The sequence below is a fragment of the Balaenoptera borealis genome (assembly GCF_965194805.1).
Source record: "Balaenoptera borealis genome assembly, chromosome: 12".
Classification (NCBI taxonomy): Eukaryota; Metazoa; Chordata; class Mammalia; order Artiodactyla; family Balaenopteridae; genus Balaenoptera; species Balaenoptera borealis.
The window spans coordinates 4283202-4303587 of NC_138869.1; the positions used below are offsets into that span (position 1 = coordinate 4283202).

General features: G+C 61.0%; 2 protein-coding genes and 1 long non-coding RNA gene across 6 annotated transcripts in view; all 3 read left to right on the top strand.

Moving 5' to 3' along the window:
* Positions 1-6654, top strand: part of ALDH1L1 (aldehyde dehydrogenase 1 family member L1) — a 46892-nt gene extending 40238 nt beyond the window's left edge. Inside the window, exons 18-23 of the mRNA XM_082345204.1 lie at positions 219-318; positions 1594-1692; positions 2351-2516; positions 4818-4923; positions 5394-5593; positions 6415-6654. Of these exons, the coding sequence (XP_082201330.1) occupies positions 219-318; positions 1594-1692; positions 2351-2516; positions 4818-4923; positions 5394-5593; positions 6415-6470 (727 nt within the window). The 3' untranslated portion in view covers positions 6471-6654. The remainder of the gene's footprint in view (positions 1-218; positions 319-1593; positions 1693-2350; positions 2517-4817; positions 4924-5393; positions 5594-6414) is intronic.
* A 3097-nt stretch (positions 6655-9751) lies between these two features.
* LOC309607137 lies at positions 9752-14563 on the top strand. Its single transcript, XR_014232279.1, has 3 exons — positions 9752-9765; positions 10812-10881; positions 11258-14563. It is a non-coding gene; the product is annotated as an uncharacterized lncRNA (long non-coding RNA).
* Positions 14564-17844: 3281 nt separating this feature from the next.
* The window catches only part of SLC41A3 (solute carrier family 41 member 3), a gene marked incomplete at its 3' end in the record, with an annotated part of 66393 nt that continues 63851 nt past the window's right edge, over positions 17845-20386 (top strand). For 3 of the 4 annotated variants that reach the window (XR_014232253.1, XM_082345275.1, XM_082345279.1), the window contains exon 1: positions 17845-17992. Of the gene's footprint in view, positions 17993-18189; positions 18334-20386 lie in introns of those variants that run through there. The other variant, XM_082345276.1, reaches the window with a different exon arrangement.

Genomic DNA, 20386 nt, shown 5'->3' on the forward strand with positions numbered 1-20386 from the left:
AAGGCGGCAGGGAGCCAGAGGAAGTGAGGGGACGAGGCGAGAGTGACGGGAGAAGGCGCGGCCTGGGTCACACAGGGCTCCCCCCAGCCCGGACCCTCCGCCGTCCTTTTGAGTGAAGCGTTCTCTGGAGCTGCCCTCGTCCCTCACCTGGCGCTCCCCCCGCCACCCCGTGTCCCGGGCTCTGGGGACCCAGCTAGCCTACTCTCTGTTCCCTTCAGCTGTGCCGTGAGCAACGTGAAGAAGGTCTCCCTGGAGCTGGGCGGGAAGTCTCCCCTCATCATCTTTGCTGACTGCGACCTCCGCAAGGCCGTGCAGATGGTAAGGGCCGTGGGGGGCGGGGGCCGGGGCTCAGGGTCCACGGGCAGACGCACAGTCAGCCTGGACCGCAGAGAAGGAAGGAAGAGGCCTTGGGGACAAGGAGTGGCATGTGCCTACAGAACAGACCCCCAAGAAGTTTCACAACTGCAGGGGTAACTGCAGTCAGCTTCAAGGATGGGGAAACGTGAGCCAGGGTTCCGTCTGTTCTGAAATCAGCACGGCCAAGTTTCCTGTCCCACAGAGAAGCAAGCAGAACCCTGGGCACTTGGGCGGGACCCTGCTGGCAGCGGCCACCCCTGCTGTGGCTTGCCCACACTTGCCCAGCGCCGCCATGGACTCGCTGGGCAGCGTCGGGCAAGTCACTTAGCCTTTCTGGGCCTTGCACTCTCACCGGGACGATGGGGAGGATGGGAATACGGGATTCAGCTGTTACGTCTGAAGGGCGTGGACCACGTGGCAGGTGCTGTGGGTCAGTTGTCCTGACACTGTCACTGTCGTCATCACACCTCTGCACACCAGTGGGAGCAAGCCGGTCAGGCCACACTCAGCCAGGTGCCCAGGCGCCCCCCACCCCATCCAAGTGCTGCTGTACCCCGGAGGAGGATGTGAGCCCAGCACCGCGTGGAAGGGGTTCAGCCTCATTAGAGGGGAGACCGAGGGACTGTCGGCCCCAGGGTCTTGGCGGCCGAGCAGAGGCCGATGCTGCCAGGCCGGAGGCCTGTCTGTGTCTCTGGGCAGTGCCGTCCCAGCTTCTTCCAGGAGAGCCGAGCCTGACTGGCTCTCCCTCCCTCCCACCACCCCCCACTGCCCCCCCCCCCCGACTCCCCAGGTCCAAAGAGCAGGCGCCCTGGGGCCTCGGAGGACGTTTATCCGGGACTTGGGCCTGGGCAGGCACCATCCCTCCCGAGAGGCCCACCCCTGCCGCCTGCTGCAGGGCGCAGACCCCGCCTCCAGGCTCAGCTCCGGGAGGGAGCGCAGCCCTGAGCCCCGTCAGGCCCGAGAGCCCGCCCAGCCTGCGGGTGTCCAGGCTCCCCCACTGCACGCGCTTCGTGCTCCCCTCGCTGGCCTGGTCCCCCAGCGGCCTCACTTCCCGCTTGTTCCCCTGTGGCCTCTCCTCTCTGGGGATGGTGCCCAGTGCCCGCGAGCCTGGGCGGCCGCAGGAGGTCAGGACACCTGCCTTCTTCCCCTTCCCGATCAGGGGGCGCCGGGGCCCAGTGGGGGCTGGGGGCTGACGCCCGGGGGTTGTAACCCAGCCCTGTCACCTCTTCTGCGAAGGGAATGAGCTCTGTCTTCTTCAACAAAGGCGAGAACTGCATCGCCGCCGGCCGGCTCTTTGTAGAGGACTCGATTCACGACCAGTTTGTGCAGAGGGTGGTAAGTTGTGCCGCAGGGCCTGGGCACTGCCCACTCACTGGGTACAGGGCCTTGGCGGGCAGAGCCAGGGCCGGGCCAGGCACCATCCACCTGGTCGGGGGCGCTGTGACAAGTCTTCCCTGGTTTTTATTATTTTGGCAAGAAACGGCAGCCCCGCAGCTCCCCTGACGTGAGCAGCAGGGCCCGTGTTCGGGCGGGGCCCTCCCGGTGCAGCCCGGGCGGGCAGACGTGGGGCCGGGCAGGGGGGAGTCCAGGTGCAGCCCCTGCACGCCGCGTCGTCTGCCCACCTTGTCACGGGGCGTCGTTGTCTTGTCTCCCTCCCCCCGTGGCCTGCAGCTCCTCCGACTGGGAGGTCGGGTGCAGGGGCGCCCTGTGCTGCCCCCGCGCCCCCCCTCACTCCCACCTGCCTGCACGTCTGCGTCATCCCAGCCCCCGGCACCAGGCCAAGGTCTCCTTGCACGGAGGGTGCACTGGGGGCTTCAGCCTGGAAGGCAGGTTTGGAACCAGAATGTGGTCCCAGGAGTCAGAGCCCTGCATGTGGACTTTGTTCAGGGGCCAGCGGCTGGTCTCTGAAAAGGGATACGTGGGAGGCGGGTCAGCCGGCGACTGGTCAGAAACCACGGCCCCCAGGCGACCCTGACGGGGAGGACCTTTGCAGGTGGAGGAGGTGGGGAAGATGAAGATCGGCAGCCCCCTCAACCGGGACACCACCCACGGGCCACAGAACCACGAGGCCCACCTGCGGAAGCTGGTGGAGTATTGCCAGCGCGGCGTGAAGGAAGGGGCCACGCTGGTCTGTGGTGGGAACCAAGTCCCCCGGCCAGGTCAGTCAGCCCTCCTGGCCACGTGGGCAAGCCAGGACGGCGGGTGGCGTGGCCTCCGGGGCAGGCGTCGGAGGCCCAGGCTCCTAGGCTCCAGCCCCCCATCCGGGGCCTCGGGGATGGGGGGCACCTTGGCTGTTTGGACACCTGCCAGGTCAGGTGTGGGGCTGGTAAGATGAGGCCCTGGAGCTGGTGGAATCTCTGTTGGAGTGGCCCTGGTTGCCCAAGCATCTCCGCATCCTTGAAACTCTTTCCTCCCATGGATCCGTGGTGCTGGATTTCGTGGTTTTCCTATCTTTGGCCATCACTCCTCCATGGCCACTCTTGGCCGGAAACCCCCTCTCCACCTGTCCCTTGAATGTAGGGATAGCCCCAGGTCTGTCCTGAGCCTGGACACTTTCCCTGGAGGGTCTCTCGCCCTGCAGCGGCTCAGACCCTCCCAGGACTTGTCTCCTCACCCAGACCCCTGACCCCTGGACCCCTCCGCTTGCACGTCACCCAGGCCCCTCAGTCTCAGTGGTACCAAGTGCACCTCATCACAGCATCCCCAGCCCTGACCTGACCCCAGACACGCCCCTGCCCCTCTAGAATCTTCGGTGCAATCCAGTCACCGAGCCCAAGGAGCCGGAGCAGCAGGGTCGGGCGATCTGGGCTGCTTCCCCTCGGGCCACCTGCGCCCCCTGCCAGGCACACGTCTGTTTCCTACACCCTCACCATCCAACCCCTGTCCGCTCGATGGTGTGAAGGAGGGAAGGAGGGAGCGGATTCCAGGCCCCTCTCTTTCTTGACCCCAGCTCTTAATTAACTGCCCGATTCTCTCAAACCTGGAGATGTTCCCCGCCACCATCGTGCTGACTCTGCCCTGAGTCTGGACCGTCACGGGGGTCCTGGGGGCCTGCTGAGCCCCCAGCATGCGCTTAGGCGGCTGCCGCGTCGGCCTGTGTGTCCCCCGTGCCGAAACCCTCCCACGGTGAGCGCTCCGCAGAGGCAAGCTCACCCCAGCGTGCCTCCCCGCCTGTGTCTAGCCTGCGGCCGGAACTCTCCCTCCGAACACGCCTGGCGTCCGCCTGCTCGCTGGGCTGGCTGCCCCTCTGCTTAGCGGATGCCTCCTGAGCGCCCCCGCCTGGTCACCTCATCACTCAGGTGACCTCGGGCTCAGGCCGCGGCGCTCCCACAGGTCTCGGCGTCCCTGGGCACCTCCTGCCTGCACAGAGCTTTTGTAGCCACTGCGCCACCGCTGTCTGCTGGCCCTCTTCCCTGCCCCCACGAACTTGGGCTTCCGCGAAGCCAGAGTCTGGGGCTGACGTGACACGAAGGCACCTTTGCAGAGCAGCTAGGGCTGCAGCACCCAGGAGCCGTGGGGACCGCTGCCCACCGGCCCCTGGCCTGAGGGGCAAGGGCAGGGAGCAGAATTCCTGGGACCCCGTGGGGGACAGTGCTGTGAACACAGGCTCCTCCCAGTGGCCCACCCACCCGGAGGCCAGAGGGTGAGGGGTCCCGGGCACGCAGCCCTCCTCCCCGGGGCCCGGCGCGCGGGGGGACGAGGGTGTGGGCAGAGACTGGCCACCGCGGAGCTCCGGGACCTGGGGGCACATTTCCTTTGCAGACAGCGTGAATACAGGCCACACCCCAGGGGTCAACACGTGTTCATACGTGACTCATGCTTTAGAAATTGTAATTACTGTTAAAATATAATTGATAAATTTATAAAAATATGGAATATTTTATTAAAGATAAACTTTTTTTTGTTCTTCTCAACACTAGAGGTAGAAAATTTCAAGTCTCTTGGTTTTCCCTAAATCAGGCCAAACTAAACCTTAGTCCAGCGGGTCTCAGGGCCCGCAGCTCTATGTCCAGAGGAGAAGTAGTCAGAGGTTGCCCTTCTGCCGCCAGAAGTGGTTTTGTGGGGCTGCAGTCGGGATGGGAGAAGGTGCGTCTGGCCGAGAGCACCGGCCCCTACCCCCGGGCAGGCGGCGCCCACCCCGCAGGGCCAGGAAGGATGGGGAGGCTGGAGGGCCTGTCCACGAGGACCACAGTCCAAGCCCCCCTCCACGGGGCCAATGGAGGGCCTTCCGGAGGCTGCGCTAGCCAAAAGATCCAGATGTGCTTTCAGACTAAACGTCACTGGAAAAACCCGAGTTTTGTCCGGCTGCGAGCTGCAGCCCTGGCGGTGGACACACCAGCTCCCAGCGTCACGTCACTGTCCTTACAGCACTTAGCTGAAAGGCTGTGAGGGTCAGGACTCGTGCGCCTGGGGCAGGAAAGCCACCCACAGGGTCACGAACTCCTCTGTCTCCACCGCAGGTTTCTTCTTCGAGCCGACCGTCTTCACGGACGTGGAGGACCACATGTTCATAGCCCAGGAGGAGTCCTTCGGGCCCGTCATGATCATCTCTCGGTTTGCCAACGGGTAGGGAGCCCGCTTATGGGTCATGACAGCCCTGATTCTTGCCCTTGTTACTGGGGTCTTCGCGTGAGCCGCGGGGCCGGGAGGGGAGCTCAGGCGGGTGGGGGCTGTGGACGCAGCCCGGCCCCCGCAGACCCCTCGCAGCCGCGGGGGTGGAGACCCCAGGGGACCGCAGGGCGGCTGGGCCCACCAGGAGTGTCCTCCGCGTCTCTCTGGGCGTCTCCACGGCGTGCTGGGTTCAGCCCTGAGCACCCACGGCTGCGTCGTGAACCAGCCAAACGTCAGTGGCCGGAATAGCAGCCGTTGTTTATTTCGCTTGTGAATCTGCAGTTTGGTCAATGGGGCTGACCGGTCTGTGCCCTGTGCCGTGTCGGGCTCCCCTCTGGGGCGGGGGACGCAGGTCTCTCTGGGTCCCACGTCCAGGGCTAGACCCTTGCCCTCCTCACGGAGGCCCTCCTGGCTTTTCCCTGCAGCGATGTGGACGCGGTGCTGTCTCGGGCCAACGCCACAGAGTTCGGCCTGGCCTCTGGCGTCTTCACCAGGGACATCAGCAAGGCCCTGTACGTCAGCGACAAGCTAGAGGCGGGCACCGTGTTCGTCAACACGTACAACAAGACCGACGTGGCCGCTCCTTTCGGAGGGTTCAAGCAGTCGGGATTTGGCAAAGACCTGGGTAACCTAATCGTGCCCGCTTTCATTTATTCGTTCAACAAACATCGGTTAAAGGCCGCTCAGCCCCAGGGGCCAGGGGTGGAGCTGACGAGATGGCTGCTCACTTCTTGCTGGGAGGGGATTGGTGATAAATGGGGCTGGAAGCCGGCCAGACAGAGCGATGTGAACAGGAGGCTGGAGGGTGGCTTTAGCTGGGGGCCAGGTGGGCCTCCCTGAGGAGGTGTCCCCTGGGCTGAGACCTGAGTGGCTGGAGGAGCTGCCGTGAAGGCCCAGGTTCGCGCATTCCTGCCAGAGGGGACAGCGGGTCCTGAGGGAACCAGCTTTGGTCTTGGAGCTGCAGAGAGAGGCCGAGTGCTGGAGTGGGCCCAGGGGCGGGGAGGAGGCCAGGGAGGCAGGCAACGGCCGGATTGCGGGGCCTGGGGCCGCAGTCAGGGCTCAGGCTTCAGACAGGGGAACCCGTGGGGGCCGAGCATGCCCGACGTGGTGACGTGAGTCCCAGTGTAGAGATGGTGTCACCAGGCCTGCCTGCCCAGGGAAGTGGACTTCTGCCCGGCACCCCTCTTGCCCTGGCTGCTCTGTAATGTAGGGTGGGTCCCACTCCCCGCATCCTGCCACTGTGGAAGCCAGAAGCTGGGGGTTAGGTCCAGTCGGGATCAACTCTGATGTCAAGCTTGCAGGGGGGCAACATGCTCTTCTCAGCTACGGGGCCAACGGGGTCATGAGGTGACGGGGATCCGGGAGATGACTCCGGGGGTGCGGGGTCATGAGACCACAGCGCCGCCGGGACCATGACGTTGCCCCCGGGCTCGCGGTGTCTTGCAGGAGAGGCGGCTCTGAATGAGTACCTGCGGGTCAAGACAGTTACCTTTGAGTACTGAGGAGGGTCTCAGGATGTGTCCCCGGCTGCGGGCTCGCCCCTCCCTGTGCACAGCTCCTCCCTGAACGTGGTGGAAGCCTCCTGCCTGCATCCCTGTCCCCGTCTGGGACCCCCATCCTGTCCCGTCAGCGCGACCGTCGGCTCGGGCAGAAAGTGGCCCCGTGCGAATAAAGGTTGTGGCTGGCGCCCTGCGTCCGGCCTGTCTGTGTGCCCAGGCCCTCCGTGCGAGTCCTGCTCTCGGGCCGGCTGGCCGGGCTTGGGAGAGCCAGGCGCCCTCCTGGGCAGGGTGTCGGCTCCCGCCTCAGAAACCGGGTGCTGAGATGAAGTCAGGATGCACGTCTGTTGGGGTGACCCCGGGAGATGCCAGGGAGGAAGCAGGCTGGGCCGCGGACGCCTCCCCAGCAAGCGGCCGGGCCCTCCCCCCAGGCCGAGCAGACCCGTCCAGGGCCCCGCGGGGGCGGCCGGCTCGGCTCGGGCCCCAGGCTGCTGGTCCCGATGGGCGTGCTCCCCCTTCGCCCTGCCTGTGTCTTCTGCGTCTCCCAGGGCCCAGCGGCCGCCCCACTTCTCCTCTCCCCCCGCCATGCGGCCTTGCTCTCCGTCCGTCCCGCCCTCAGTGTCCCGACCCCCCAGGGAGTGACAGGAGGAGCCGTGAGGAGGGGTCCCTCGTGCTAACTAGACACTGCCTGCACAGCCCCTCCGTACCCCCGCCCCCGCCTTGGGGCGGCCTCTCCCTGTGTCCTCTCCATCCCTCCGCAGACCTTATTAGGGGTCAGGAAGAACCAGCAACCCCGCCTCGAGGGGCGACGCAGCCCCGCAGCCAGACCCCGCCCGCCCGATGCCTGCCTGCCTGCCCAAGGCAGGGCCAGCCCCCCAACCTGGTGCCGGGTCTCCAGTCTCATTGCCCACAGAGGGGAGAAATGTGTCTCGTCTCTGGACTCTGTCCCCTGCCTGGGGCCATTCGTGAGGACCCACGGTGGAGGGGACCGGCCCTGTCTGAGGGGACGTGGACCTGCCTTATTATCTCCTAACTGGAGTGACACTCCCACTCGTGCCCCTTTGCTGGGTCCCCGTTGTTTCGCCCCCAACCCCCCCGACCCCAGGGCCTGGGCGTCCACAGCAGAGTCCGGGCTCTGCAGCCGGCTTGGCCCTCGGCTGCTGTTCTCCTGCCCCCCTCGCCAGGCAAGAGCCTGCAGGGTCCCCAGGGGTAGGCCTGGCTTCCCTGAAAACAGCCCCGCGGGCAGAAGAGCAGGCAGGGCCTGGAGCACAGCCCGTCCTCGCCCAGGTCGAGCTAGGAAGCACCTTCCTCCCCGTGGCCCAGGGCTTGGCTGGCCAAGCGGCTAAGCTGCACTTGAGAATTCTGGTTCAGGTGTGAGGCAGCGCCTGGCTTTGTCCTGAATCCTGTCTCCAGAAGGGATTCAAGACTCCTCCAGAAGCCGCAGGCAAGCGTGTAAGAAAAGCACCCAGCGCTCCCGCCTGGGTCTGTCTCTCCAGTGAGGCTCCTTCACTTCCACACAGAGCAGGGCACTTGGGGTCACTAGATGTCGGGGGGCTGGTCCCCACACCAAGCAATTCTCTGTGACACCAGCTGAGAGTCCTGCAATTTAACCAGATTCTGACACTGCTGCCCGGAGGTAGTGTCAGACCCCACAGATTGAGGGCTCAGCCCCACAGGACTGCCCCCTGGGTGCCAATCCCAAGCAGGGTCCCCAGGTTACCTACAACTTGTGTCTGACGTGGCTGCAAAGCAGAGGCTCCCACGACCCCCTCCTTGGGTTCAGTCCATTTGCTAGAGCAGCTCACGGAACTCAGGAAGCACTCACCTACATTTATCAGTTCATTAAAGGATGTGGTAAAGGAAACACATGAACAGCCAGAGTACGTAGGGCGAGGCCTGGGAGGGTCTGAGCACAGGAGCCTCTGTCCCGTGGACTTGGGGGTGCCACCCTCCCAGTGTGGATGTGCTCAGCCCCTGGACCCTGTCCTGTTGGGGTTTTTTGAACCTTCATGTAGGCGTGATCCATCGTTAACTCCATTCGCGGCCCCTCTCCCCTCTCTGGAGGATGGTGGGGGGCGGGAGAAGGGCTGAGAATCACAAGCTTCTCCTCCTGGCCTCGTCTCTCCGGTGACCAACCCCACCAGGAGCCCCCGAGAGTTGCCTCAATAAACAAAACATGCTCCCAGTGTTCTTATCATTTAGGAAATTACAAGGGTTCAGGGGCTCTAGTGCCAGGAGCTGGGGCGGAGAAAACATGTATTTTCTGGTATCTCACAGTAAGGAGCATAAGACTGAGTTATCTGCCATTTCTTTCTTTTATCCCCTTCTTTCCTAAGTCATAGAACTCCCACATTGTACCCGGGCGCATGGCTGCGTGTAGGACGCAGAATTCCCAGCGTCCTTTGCAGCCGGGCAGTGGCCACAGGGCCCAGTCAAGTGGACAGAGCTCCAGTGGACGTGGTAGCTGCCCCTCCTGAGGCACGGCCTGCAAGGGGAGTCTGGGCTCAGGCTGTCACTCCCTCCCTCCTCCCCTGGGGCGGGCTGGAAGCGGCCCGGTGGACCCGGTGGTGGGCGTTTTCCCAACAAGCCGATACGGCAGGGTGGTGCCCGGAGGCCGTGGAGAGCACGGGAGGGAAGACGCCGAATCCCCACCGTCACGGAGGGGACCCGCCAGCAGCCCGTTACGTGGAGACAGTGAACTTGCCCCTCCCTTTCTATAATGTTTAAATGCATTTGTCCTCACCGAGTTGACAGAAGGGTTCAAGGCAGTTTAGAAAAATAATACAATTAAAATAGGCGTGGGTGAATCAGGGCAGAGAAGTGCAATAGGAAGGAAGACGAGCAGGAACGCGGCTGGCACGGACCCTGCCTGCAGGGAAACTCTATCCGCTTCTAAAGCTGGAGCACAGTTTAGGCAGGGCTTTCCAGCTGCCGAGAGTGGGAGGAAACCTGATCGGTGACCTAATTCGTGGTGTCTGTGCGACAGAAACAAGCTTGTGTTTCTGGAGAAGAGAACGAAATTCATCTTATGAGTCCTCCTGAGACACATTTTACAATGTGATGACCACTGTCTTACATGATTTTACACAAGGTGGTGATGAAATAAAATTCATATTTTAAGGCAAGACAAGAAAAAATTAAACATAAGCTGCTTCTCTGCCCTCTGGCCTCCTCCCTCCCCACTAGTGTGCCTGGGCGTCTGCATTGGGTGTAACCTGACCTCCCCAGTGGCAGAAATATCTGCTCAGCCATAGAAATACATTTTCCTCCTTCTGGCGACAGCCATGGAACTCCTTAGAAGGTAACATTCCTTTCCTTATCCTCTAAGAGGTCACGATGACCCACCACTCACCTTGTACGTGCAGCCATCTTTGGTGGACTTTACGGACGAGGCCATATATCATTTCCCTTAAAGATAGTGATTGGTGCAGAACAGACTGGTCAGACGACCTGGGGAGATACTGGGCTGCACCTAAAAGAAGTTCTTAGCTCAAATACTTACGTATGACCTTATTAACGTCACTAGCTGTATTACTTGTATTCTGCCTATTTTATAAGATTATGGTTTCTTGCATTACCAAACCCGATAAAAATAATGATGACCAGGTGACCTAAAACAATTGTCAAACACATAGTTCTGTAAGATCAGTGATTGTAATAGTGTAACTCTAGATATGGGAAGAAGCTACAAGAGGGAACCATTTCCTGGACCATAACAGACTAGTAGGACAGGCGGCCCAGAGGCTTTGGGCTACTGTTAACAGGGCCCAGTCCAGTAACAGCACATTGAGTGGCCCATCAAGGAAATCCTCGCCTGACCTGGGAATGAGCATTCCTAGTGCCATGGGATAAATTGGTCATGAAATGCCTCCCAAACCTTGGTCAAAATTAAGACAAAAAGGAGGGGGCTGTGACATAAAGAATGTTGCCCACCATCCAGTCCTACAAGAGTGAAGTCATCAACCACCACAGTCGCTGACCTACAGGACACGCTGAAGGGAATTCAGGGCGAAGATCAGGGTGAGGCACTTTGTGCTCGGGGAAAACTGGCAGAACTGACCCTCAGCGAGTTCGATATCTTCAGGAGAAAATTTTTATGAACCTGGATTCTCGCCTCTTCCCACACTTAGAAAAGCACTGAAACCATTAAGGTATCTGTCCCTCGTGAACAGCAGTAACCTCCTACCTAGCCGTGTGCTTGGCTGGACGTAGCCCTTCGTCAGAATCACACGTAGGCTGCCCTCCCCCCTCACCTCTTCAGGACAGGCCTCAGAGCTTTCTGAGAAACCGTCTCCCGGGTTATAATCCTCAGGTTGGCTCAAATTAAATTTTCTGTTTCTTTCTCAGATTGACTATTGATTAACTTTTCATCGACAGCAGTAAGCTTCAGACAGTTGTTCTCAGGACCTTCCGCAAGGTGAGCTGAGGACACGTCCAACCACAGCCACTACGACCCCTGCAGGGCAGCTGGGGTGGGGGCACCCCTGCTCCAGCCACAGGGCTCGGTGGGAGGGGGGCTGGCATTGCCCGCTGTTCACACTGCTGCTCTGGGCTCTCCGCTGGTCGGACTTGAAGAGATGGAACTCACCGGAGGCCAAGCCTTGCATTTACTCAGGAAAATGTTTCCGACGTGGTAAAATCGGGGCCGGTGGGGATGTTCAGGATCAAAACATGGTCACAGGATTGCTCCACATAATAAAGGAAAGAGCATTCGAAGGGAGGAGGTCCCACGGGGCTGGGGGCTGTGATGAGGGGGGCATGCTGTGTAAGCTCCTTCCCCTCCTCCCCTCCAGAGGACACGGTCCCAGAGACGAGATGGTTCTGTGCTCGAGGGGACACGGAGGGGACATGTGGAGCGGCCAGGCGTCTGCTTTCTATTTCATATAGTAGATATGATCTGGTGATAAGTGCTTGGAGAAAACCACAGCAGTAAGGCATGGGGAGTGCTGTCTGGGGGGAGAGTGGGTGGTGCGCTGCTATTTTATACGGGGCGCTCAAGAAGGCCCTTCTGATAAAGTGGGATTTGAGCAAAGACCTGCAGGGAGAGGGAATGAGGTGGGACCCACATGGCGAGTCCTAAAAACGGCCACGATTTTTGGAGCTGCTTCCACCAAGTAACGGGGTTGCTTCTCCATCCCTTGAATTGGGCAGGTCTTGTGGCTTGCTTTGACCAGTAGGATGTGGCAGATGTGATGCTGTGCCTGGTCCAAGCTTCAGCCTCAAGAAGACACACAGCTTCCGCGCTTGAACCAGCCCGAACCAGCCTCGTGGAGGGTGAGAGACATGGGCCCAGTGTCGCTGGGCCCCAGAGCACAGCCGCCCAAGTGGCCGGGAACTGACCGCAGACTCGCGGGTGAGGATCCGAGGAGACCAGCCCCAGCACTGACCACTGAATCGTGGGATAAATATGACTGCTGTTTCCAGCCTTGCAGCGGCAGGGTAGTTTCTCGTGCAGCAAAAGCTAACTGATACAGACAGCTTTAAGAAGTGAAATCTCTGAGTCAATGTTTCAGTGCAGGTTAGACTAGACTATAGGACTCAGGCAGGGAAGGAAGGGCTAGACTATAGGGGGCTGTAGTAAAGCTACACGTTTTTGGAGCATCCAAAATATCAACCACTAGGGAAAAAGTTAAGTCAATATTCTCAATGCTGCCCATCCCAATATCTTCATTTTATATTACAAATATTTTTATATCCCCCTTTTTATATCCTCTAATGATTTGCAGGTCACATTACCCACCTGTACACGTAATCTAAATAAATTAATATATTGCCCTCACTGTAATATAGATGAGAAATGAAAGAAAGGGATTTTAAGTAAAATATTATGTGCTTCAGTACATAGAGGTGGGAGAGCTGGGGTTCTGCTCAGGCTCTGGCAACTAACCTGAATTCAGATTGCTCTCACGGTAGAACCAGGGGGCTCAACTGCAAAGTGGGTGAGGCCTGATCAGGGCCTGTGCGTTTACGAAAGGCTCCAAAATTATAAAATTGTGGTAAAGTACACATAACATAAAACTTAACCGTCTTAACCGCTTTCAAGTGTACAGGTCAGTGGCATTACGTATGGTCACGTTGCCGTGCAACCGTCACCAGCATCATCTTCAGAACTTCTTCATCTTGCAAAACTGAAACTCTCCCAGCAGAGACTTTAATGTTAATGGCAAGTGAGGTGATTCATGGAGCTGAGCTGTCACTCACCGCCAGAAGGAAAAAGATGCACACTGTTCACCTGTAAATCTGTGCCTGGTCTCTACACAGTACACAACAGATTAGAGCTGTGAGGGCATCAGATCCCCCAGGTTATGGGCTCAGTCCCGCAAGTCTGCCCGCCCCCCAACTTCAGATGCCAGTTGCCAGTTGAAGCCAGGTTGTCACGTGTGCTTCTGACCCATCAGCTGTAGATCAGAGGTTCCCACGACCCCCTCCTCAGGTTTGATTAACTTGCTAGAGCAGCTTGCTAGAGCAGAACTCAGAGGAACACTTTACTTACTAGGTCGTAGGCTTACGATAAGAGAATGTGACTCAGGAACAGCCAGATGGAAGAGACACACCGGGGAGGGCGTGGGGAAGGGTCCCGAGCTTCCACGCCCCTCCCCGCACCCCACCCTTCTCTCCCAGTCTCCACGCCTTCCCAGCCTGGACGCTCTCTGAACCCGCTCCTTTGGGGTTTCTATGGAGGATTCCTTACATGGGCGTGATTGGCTACATCACGGGCCCCTGGTGACTGATTCCACCTCCAGCCCCCCTCCCCTCCCGGAAGGTCAGGGGCCGGGACCCACGTTCCAGGCCTCTGATCACACGGTGGCTCCGCTGGCATCCAGCCCCATCCTTGGGTGGTTTCCCAGAGTCACCTCATCGACGTAAGGAAAGACACCTTCATCCCTCTCAGCACAGGAGATTCCAAGGGTTTTAGGAGCTCTGTGCCAGGAGCAGTGGACAAAGACCAAATACGTCTTTCTTATGGGCCGAACTCCAAGCCAGGGCATGGCCTTTGGGAGACGCTGGGGAGGGAACATGTGCCTCTCACGGGTCGGGGGACAGACTCTCACTGACCCCAGATCTCTTCCCTTTGCCAGCTTCTCTTCAAAGTGCAGGACTATTTTTAGCGGTGGCTCCGTCACTTTGGGCCCTGCAGGTCCGGGGCCCTGAGGCGCCTTCTCGGTGGCTGCTCCCTCTGGTGGCCCTGCCCGGCCGGGTCCTGGGAGCTGGACCATCGCTCCTGATGCCCCACCTGGAGAGAGAGCCAGCAGCTTCTCCAAGGTGCACCCGGCTGCCTGCATTTTAGGCTCCCTGCTCGGGCCTCGGCAGCGTAGGGTGGAGAAGACCCCCAGGCTGCCTGCCATGGGGAGGCCGTCCAGCAGGGCGAGAGGCCCCACGCCCCTGACCCAGCACTGCTGGACACCCTGGAGGGCAGGCCCGTTTCTTCCTCCCTGCTGCCCCCCAGGCCCAGCTCCCGAGCACATGGCAGGAGGGCGCTGAGCTGGGCACACAGAGGCCCGAGCCCCCGGCCTCGCAGCCCCTTCCGCTCCTGGGTCTCCGTGATGTCCCCACAGAAGCCCACGAGGGTCGTGTGAGTGAAGCCCAGAGCCGGCCTCTGCTGAGCAGGGCAGTCTGGGCTGGGGATGCAGCGCCGGCCCTGGATTATCCGAGAGCCGCGGGGGGATCCCTGAGGGCCCTAGACAAGGCTTCCTCGTCATTAGAGACCAAATTGCATTCCTTGGAGTTCTGCTGTTTCACATGGAAATGCCATATTATGACTTTAGTACCAAACACCGGACCATCCATAGAGCGGTGAACTCTTACCTGGAGCCCTGGGTTAATCAGAGTGCGGCCCTTCATCCACCCACTGTCGTGTGTTTGAAAGACACAGGCCGAAGGAGTGGAGAGACTGGCCTTAGAACAGAGTGTGAAGCCCGGCTCTGCCTCTCGAGGCGTGGCCTTGACCTTTGGGAGTTTCCTCATCCATGAAAGGGGGTCCGCGGGCCATACAGAAAGCACAGGGGCCCAGAGCGCATGCCTGGAAATCTTATGCCCTGCTGCCCGCACCCCCTGCCGCCCGGCTGTGGGACCTGCAGGGACTCCCGGGAGGTCTGTCTGCCCTCGTGAGCCACCTGCCCACCTGGCCTGAAGGTCCAGGGCTCCGTTGTCCTGGAAACAGCCCTCACTTGAGGCCTGGTGGGATAGGAGTTGGCAGGGCCTTGGGGTGGGATCTCCGAGGCCCCGGCAGGACAGGACTGAGCTCCAGGCGCCCCGGCTGCCTCCCGCTCCCCACCCCCACCCCACCCCCCACTCTCCCAGCGGGTTTCCTGGGACCACGTCCCAGACAAGCTCATCTCCAAGTCTCTTCCCGGCGGGAATCCAAGGAGGAACCAACAGTCCCCTGAGGAATTCGGGGTGTGAGAGGCAAAAATACCCTCCCTAGTATATGTAGCACAGTGACGTGGCTAAGAGGCGTCGGGTGATCGCAAGGAAGGAGGCCGAGGACCGGTGCCTGACACTCCCCGGGGGCAACAGTTCCCAAGCAGAGGCCGAAGGAGGCCGTGCAGAGGGAGCCTGTGTGGGACCCGGTGGGCAGAAGGCCGGGGGCTCTGAAGGCACAGCTGAGCGGCACTGCAGGGCAGGTGGGCTCATTGTGGGAAGAGGCTGAGGGCCCTAAACTCCAGTCACTTTGCGGGGTCAGTCTTGGGGGGAGGGCAGGGCTTGGCCAGCCCGTCACCAGGGCCCCTGCCCAGCAGGTCTGCCCACCGGCCCTGACACTGGGTGGGCATGGAGGGCAGGAGGGAAGGGGGTGGCGCCAGGGCTGCTGCCACCAAACTGAAGGCCATTTGGGGAAGACAAGGACTGGCCGGGAACAAGCGTGGATGCCGTGGTGGCAGAGTGACAGCAGGAATCTGGAACAGACAGGAGGAAAGGTGCAGGCAGGGTCAGGCCTTCCTAGTGCCCCAAACATCCCCCAGTGGGCCATTCGGGTGCCTGGACTCACCCGTCAGAACTTTAATGGTAACAATAAACTTAGTAGCAGCAGACCCCTCCTGGGCTCCCCGTTCGTGTGCTGAGGGCTTCACAAGGACCTTCCTGTCGTCCTCCGACCTGTGAGGCAGCACTCATACTATCCCCACGTTACAGACGAGAAAACTGAGGTTCACAGCTTTCCTAAAATCAGCTTGCTGTGAAATATTAATCCCCTGCCTTAGTCAGATTAGGGTGCCATAACAAAGCGCCTCGCACGGAGCAGCTTAAATAACAGAAGTTTATTTTCTCACGGTTCTGGAGGCTGGAAGTTCCCAGATCAAGGTGCCTGCAGGGTTGGTTTCTGGCGAGGCTATTCTTCCCGGCTTGTAGACGGCCACCCGCTCGCTGGGTCATCACAGGGCCGCGGCTACTCGTTAGGACACCAGTCCTAGCCGGGCCCCCCTCCATGACCTTAGTTAATCTTTATTGCCTCCTTATAGGCCCTATTTCCAAATACAGGCACACTGGAGGTTAGGGCTTCAACGTGTGAATTTTGAAGCCACAGCTGAGCCCATAATATCCCCTAACACTGAATGGAACTGTATCATTTGCAAACATCTTTTGTGTCTGCGTATCTTACATTTCCATCCAAAAACTACAGTTTGGGCAGAGCAGCTCTTCGCAAAAGCTACTCACTGCTTGGAATCTGGCCAGGGCTCTGGACACCTGTAAACACCAGTGAGAGGGGAAGCGAAGGGGCAAACTGGGCACGAGCCAGCTTGCAGGACTGGTGCACGCTGCCTGCCACCTGCCGAGGCCCCAGAGAACGGGCCCCGCATCCTGGCATGGCAGCCGTCCTTTGGAGCTTGGCTGCGGCTGCCCCTTTGCAAGAGGGCTACATTCTCTCGTGCTTTCTCTACTACGGAGGTCAACTGTAAGTTGCCATTTATCATTATGCTTTGGCTGGTTTATTTTTCTTGTAGTAAAGTTAAGAATAAAATGAAATGTTTCTTGTGCCCATAATTATACTGAACCAAGACAGCCACAAAATTTACAGAACCCAGGGCAAGAGTACAAATGGGGGCCCACAGCCATATTTGCATTCATAGGAATTGCAAATAAAACAAACAAGTTGTAAAAGGGGGGTCATTCTAATTTCTGGCCTTGACAAATGTACCTCCATAGCAACTTGGGAGGCCACTGGACTTCCCAGTGGCCCTGTGGGAAGGGATAGCCCGTGTTCCTGGACCCATTTCTTCTCTGGATTGCTGATCTGGGCACATCAGCAGAAGGGGCTTGGAGCCAGTGGGAATTCCTGGGTCCCAGGTAGCTGGAGCAGGTCTAGAAAGTTGAGAGCAGGACTCCTGGCTACAGGTGACATGACCCCTGTTCCATGGGGAGGGCAGGAGGGGCCAAAGGATGGCTGGCCCTCTGAAGTCCAGGTGCCTGGGGAGTTCCAAAACCAGACATGGGTCAAGAAGGCCACATGCTCCTGAAAAACAGAGTGCACGTGTGTCTGTGACTCTGGAGAACTCTGTGTTTCACACGCAAAGTTGTCTTTTGTTGAAATAATATAGCGCAGTATTTACTGAGTCTTGCTAAATATCTGGCCTCCATCTGCACTTGATGGTCCCTCCCCTGCCTGGGACTTCCCTCCGTGGGACCACATTCTGGCTGTGACCCTGAGCAGGCTCCCAGCAAACCCCGCAGGTGAGCTTTGCCTGAGACCCCCTGCAAAATCTCATCCCTCCTCCCACCTTGGCTAGAGCAGGCCAACGGTCAAAAGACAGTTTTGAGTCCATCGGGGAAAGCTGAACCGCTGGGTATTATTAACTTTGTCAGGTGTGATGCTGGTATTATGGAAATGTTTCAGAAAACAGGCCTCATCGATTAGATAAAGACTCAAGTATTTACAGGTGAAATATGTCTGCTGGATGCTTTAAAATTACTGCAGGAGAAAAAAAAGGTGTGTGCGGAGCCCGGGATTTAGATGGAAAAAAAAAAAAGCACGATGCAGCGCATGCCCGCAGCCGGCATGAGGGGCGTGGGGCCATTTCACTGCCCCGGGCCGCCCGAGCGTTTCCGGGACGACACCGACGGGAGAAAACGGGCCCTCACGCCCCTCCTCCTGGCCTACCCGCGGCCCTGCAGCCGCCAAGGCAGACAACCGTCCCCGGGCGGGTCTTGTCGCAAGAATCCGGGGGAGCCCGCCCTGCAGCCCGGGGAAGCGGGGAGGCGACCTGCGCGACCCAACCGGCCCTTCCCCCGCCTGTCCCCCCAGCTCCGCCCCAGGGCCTGTCCCGCCCCCGAGCCCCGGCCCAGAGTCCCGGTCCGCGGGGTCGCGCGGAGGGGCCCGGGGAGCGCGGACGCCGGGTTTGGGGGCGGGAACTCCGGGCCCGGGGGCGGGGATTCCGGTTTTAGGGGGCGGGGACTCCGAGCCCGGGGGCGGGGCGGGGACTACGGGTTTTAGGGCGGGCTTTGGGAGAAGGCCGCCGTCCAGCCTCCTCCGTGGCCCTTGCGGCCTCGCTGTTCCTCCAGCCGCGTCGCTTCCCGCCGCCGCCCGGGGGTATCCGGTGAGTGCGGCTCTGCGCCCCATGGGCCCGGGGTGGGTTGCGCGGAGGGGGCGGCCCGGAGCTCCGAGGGCCCGGGGCCAGGTGCGCGGAGGGGGCGGCCCGGGGCTCCGAGGGCCCGGAGCGGGGTGGAGCAGAACGTACGCGGAAGAGGAGGCAGGACTGGGGGAGCAGGGGGCGGTCCGCGCGGCCGGGGTCAGGAGAGCGGGACGGGACACCCCTCGGCCCGGAGCGTGGGGGCCTGTCGCTCGGTAGCTCTGGGGCCCGCGCCCGCAACACCCGGAGTCGGCGCCGCCTGGCCCGCTCCCCACCCCCACCCCCACCAGTGATGGGAAAGCACCCGGGTGGGTCCAGCACTGCCTGCCTTTAACGGCCCTTCCAGGTGATTCTGCTGCGGTGTAGTTAAAACCGCTGACTTAAAACGGCAGAGCCTCTGAGGGTTTGTGCTGGGGGTGGGGACAGGCCCCGTGTCCTGTGATGCAGATGCATTACTCCCCTGTGTCTTCACGACCCTAAGGAGGCACAGAAATTTAACTTTTCCAAGGACACACGTATAGGAGGGGAGGAGCTGTGGGGGGGGGGTGAGGCGCGCGTGGGGGTGAGGCGCGCGTGGGGGGGTGAGGCGGGGGTGGAGGGTGAGGCGGGTGTGGGGAGGTGAGGCGTGTGGGGGGGTGAGGCGCGCGTGGGGGGTGAGGCGCGCGTGGGGGGGGTGAGGCGCGCGTGGGGGTGAGGCGTGTGGGGGGTGAGGCGGGGGTGGAGGGTGAGGCGCGCGTGGCGGTGAGGCGCGTGTGGGGAGAGGCGCGCGTGTGGGGGTGAGGCGGGGGTGGGGGGTGAGGCGGGGGTGGGAGGGTGAGGCGGGGGAGGGGGGTGAGGCGCGCGTGGGGGGTGAGGCGCGCGGGGGGGGTGAGGCGTGCGTGGGGGGTGAGGCGCGCGTGGGGGGGTGAGGCCGGGGTGGGGGGGTGAGGCGCGTGTGGGGGGGTGAGGCGGGGGTGGAGGGTGAGGCGCGCGTGTGGGGGTGAGGCGGGGGTGGAGGGTGAGGCGCGCGTGGGGGGTGAGGCGCGCGCGGGGGGTGAGGCGGGGGTGGAGGGTGAGGCGCGTGTGGGGGGGTGAGGCGCATGGGGGGGGTGAGGCATGTGGGGGGTGAGGCGGGGGTGGGTGGGGCTGGGTGGAGTGGGTGCTGGGCTTGGGGGTCCTGCTGGAGCCGGGCTGCTCACCGCTGGCCTGGCTCGGTTGGCACGCAGGGAGGGGCTGATGGCTGCTGAGTGCAGAGGGACGGGTCTCTGTGGTTGTGTCCTGAAGGGTGGGGGAGAAGTGGACTGAGAGCTGGGGGGTAACTTGAGGTCAAGGGAGCTTGTTTTTGAGGCAAGTCCTGGAGCAGGTTCCTTTCCCAGCAGACGACCCTGCAGAGGTTGAGGGGAGAAACCGAGGTGAGGAGACCTTGCAGGTGGGCGTCCTTGAGCAGCTGAGGTGGGCCTGGGGCAGGGGGCTGCCTCTCTGGCCCTCTCCGCCCTGGTCGGGGTCAGCGGGGCAGTAATGGTCAGGCCGTCCTGGGGTCTGGTGAAGATTAAGGAGGTAAAGCATCGCCCCACGTGTCATGGGCGTGGAGTGGTTAGTTTTGGAGAGATGAGGGGTACGGCCCTGAGGCCCTGGGCCCACAGCCCTGTTCTGCTCAGCGTCCTCCCTCCTGTGGGTTCCACGTAGAATGCAGAGTGGGGACCCGAGGTCCCGCCGGCGGGTTTGGAGCACGGGCGGTGCTCGGTGGGGCAGGTCTGGACCCCTCCTCCCCCTCCGCTACTGCCTCTGCCCCATGGCCTGACCTGGCATCCTGGCTCAGATTACCAGCATCGCCAAGAGTGTGGCAGGAATTTAAAGGAAGGGGTTGGGCTTAGAGGGTCGAGGGCCAGAAGGCCACGGTGTGGGGGGAAGTGGGTTCCAGCCCTTATGAAGGACCAGGGCTTGGGCCCCCAGTGAGGGCAGCCCCTGCGGGTGGGCGGGCCAGCGGGCATCCCTGGGCTGGTTGGCAGGAAGTGCAGGGCAGGTGGGAATAAGTAACTCCCAGCCTTGTTAAGTGGTTTGCTGCCTCTTTGAACCAAGCAAAGCCTGTCCCGGCCCCAGTTCTGCAGGCTGGAGACGAGGGGCTCCCCTGTGCCTCCATTCATTGTGCCCTGGGCACCCCTTTTCTGCCCAGCACTTCCTCTGCTGTCCACAGTGTGCCCCTGCCCCTGGGGAGGGGCTGCGTGACAAGTAGCCACGTGCCCCTGCTGGGTTCTTGCCTCTGCTCTTCCTGAAGCTATAAATCCTCTGGGAAAAAAGTTTACCAGCAGCTGGGTGCAGTAAGCCCCCCACCTCATTCCTCGCCTGAAACTGTCTGGGGTCAGCTATCGGGGATGACAAGAG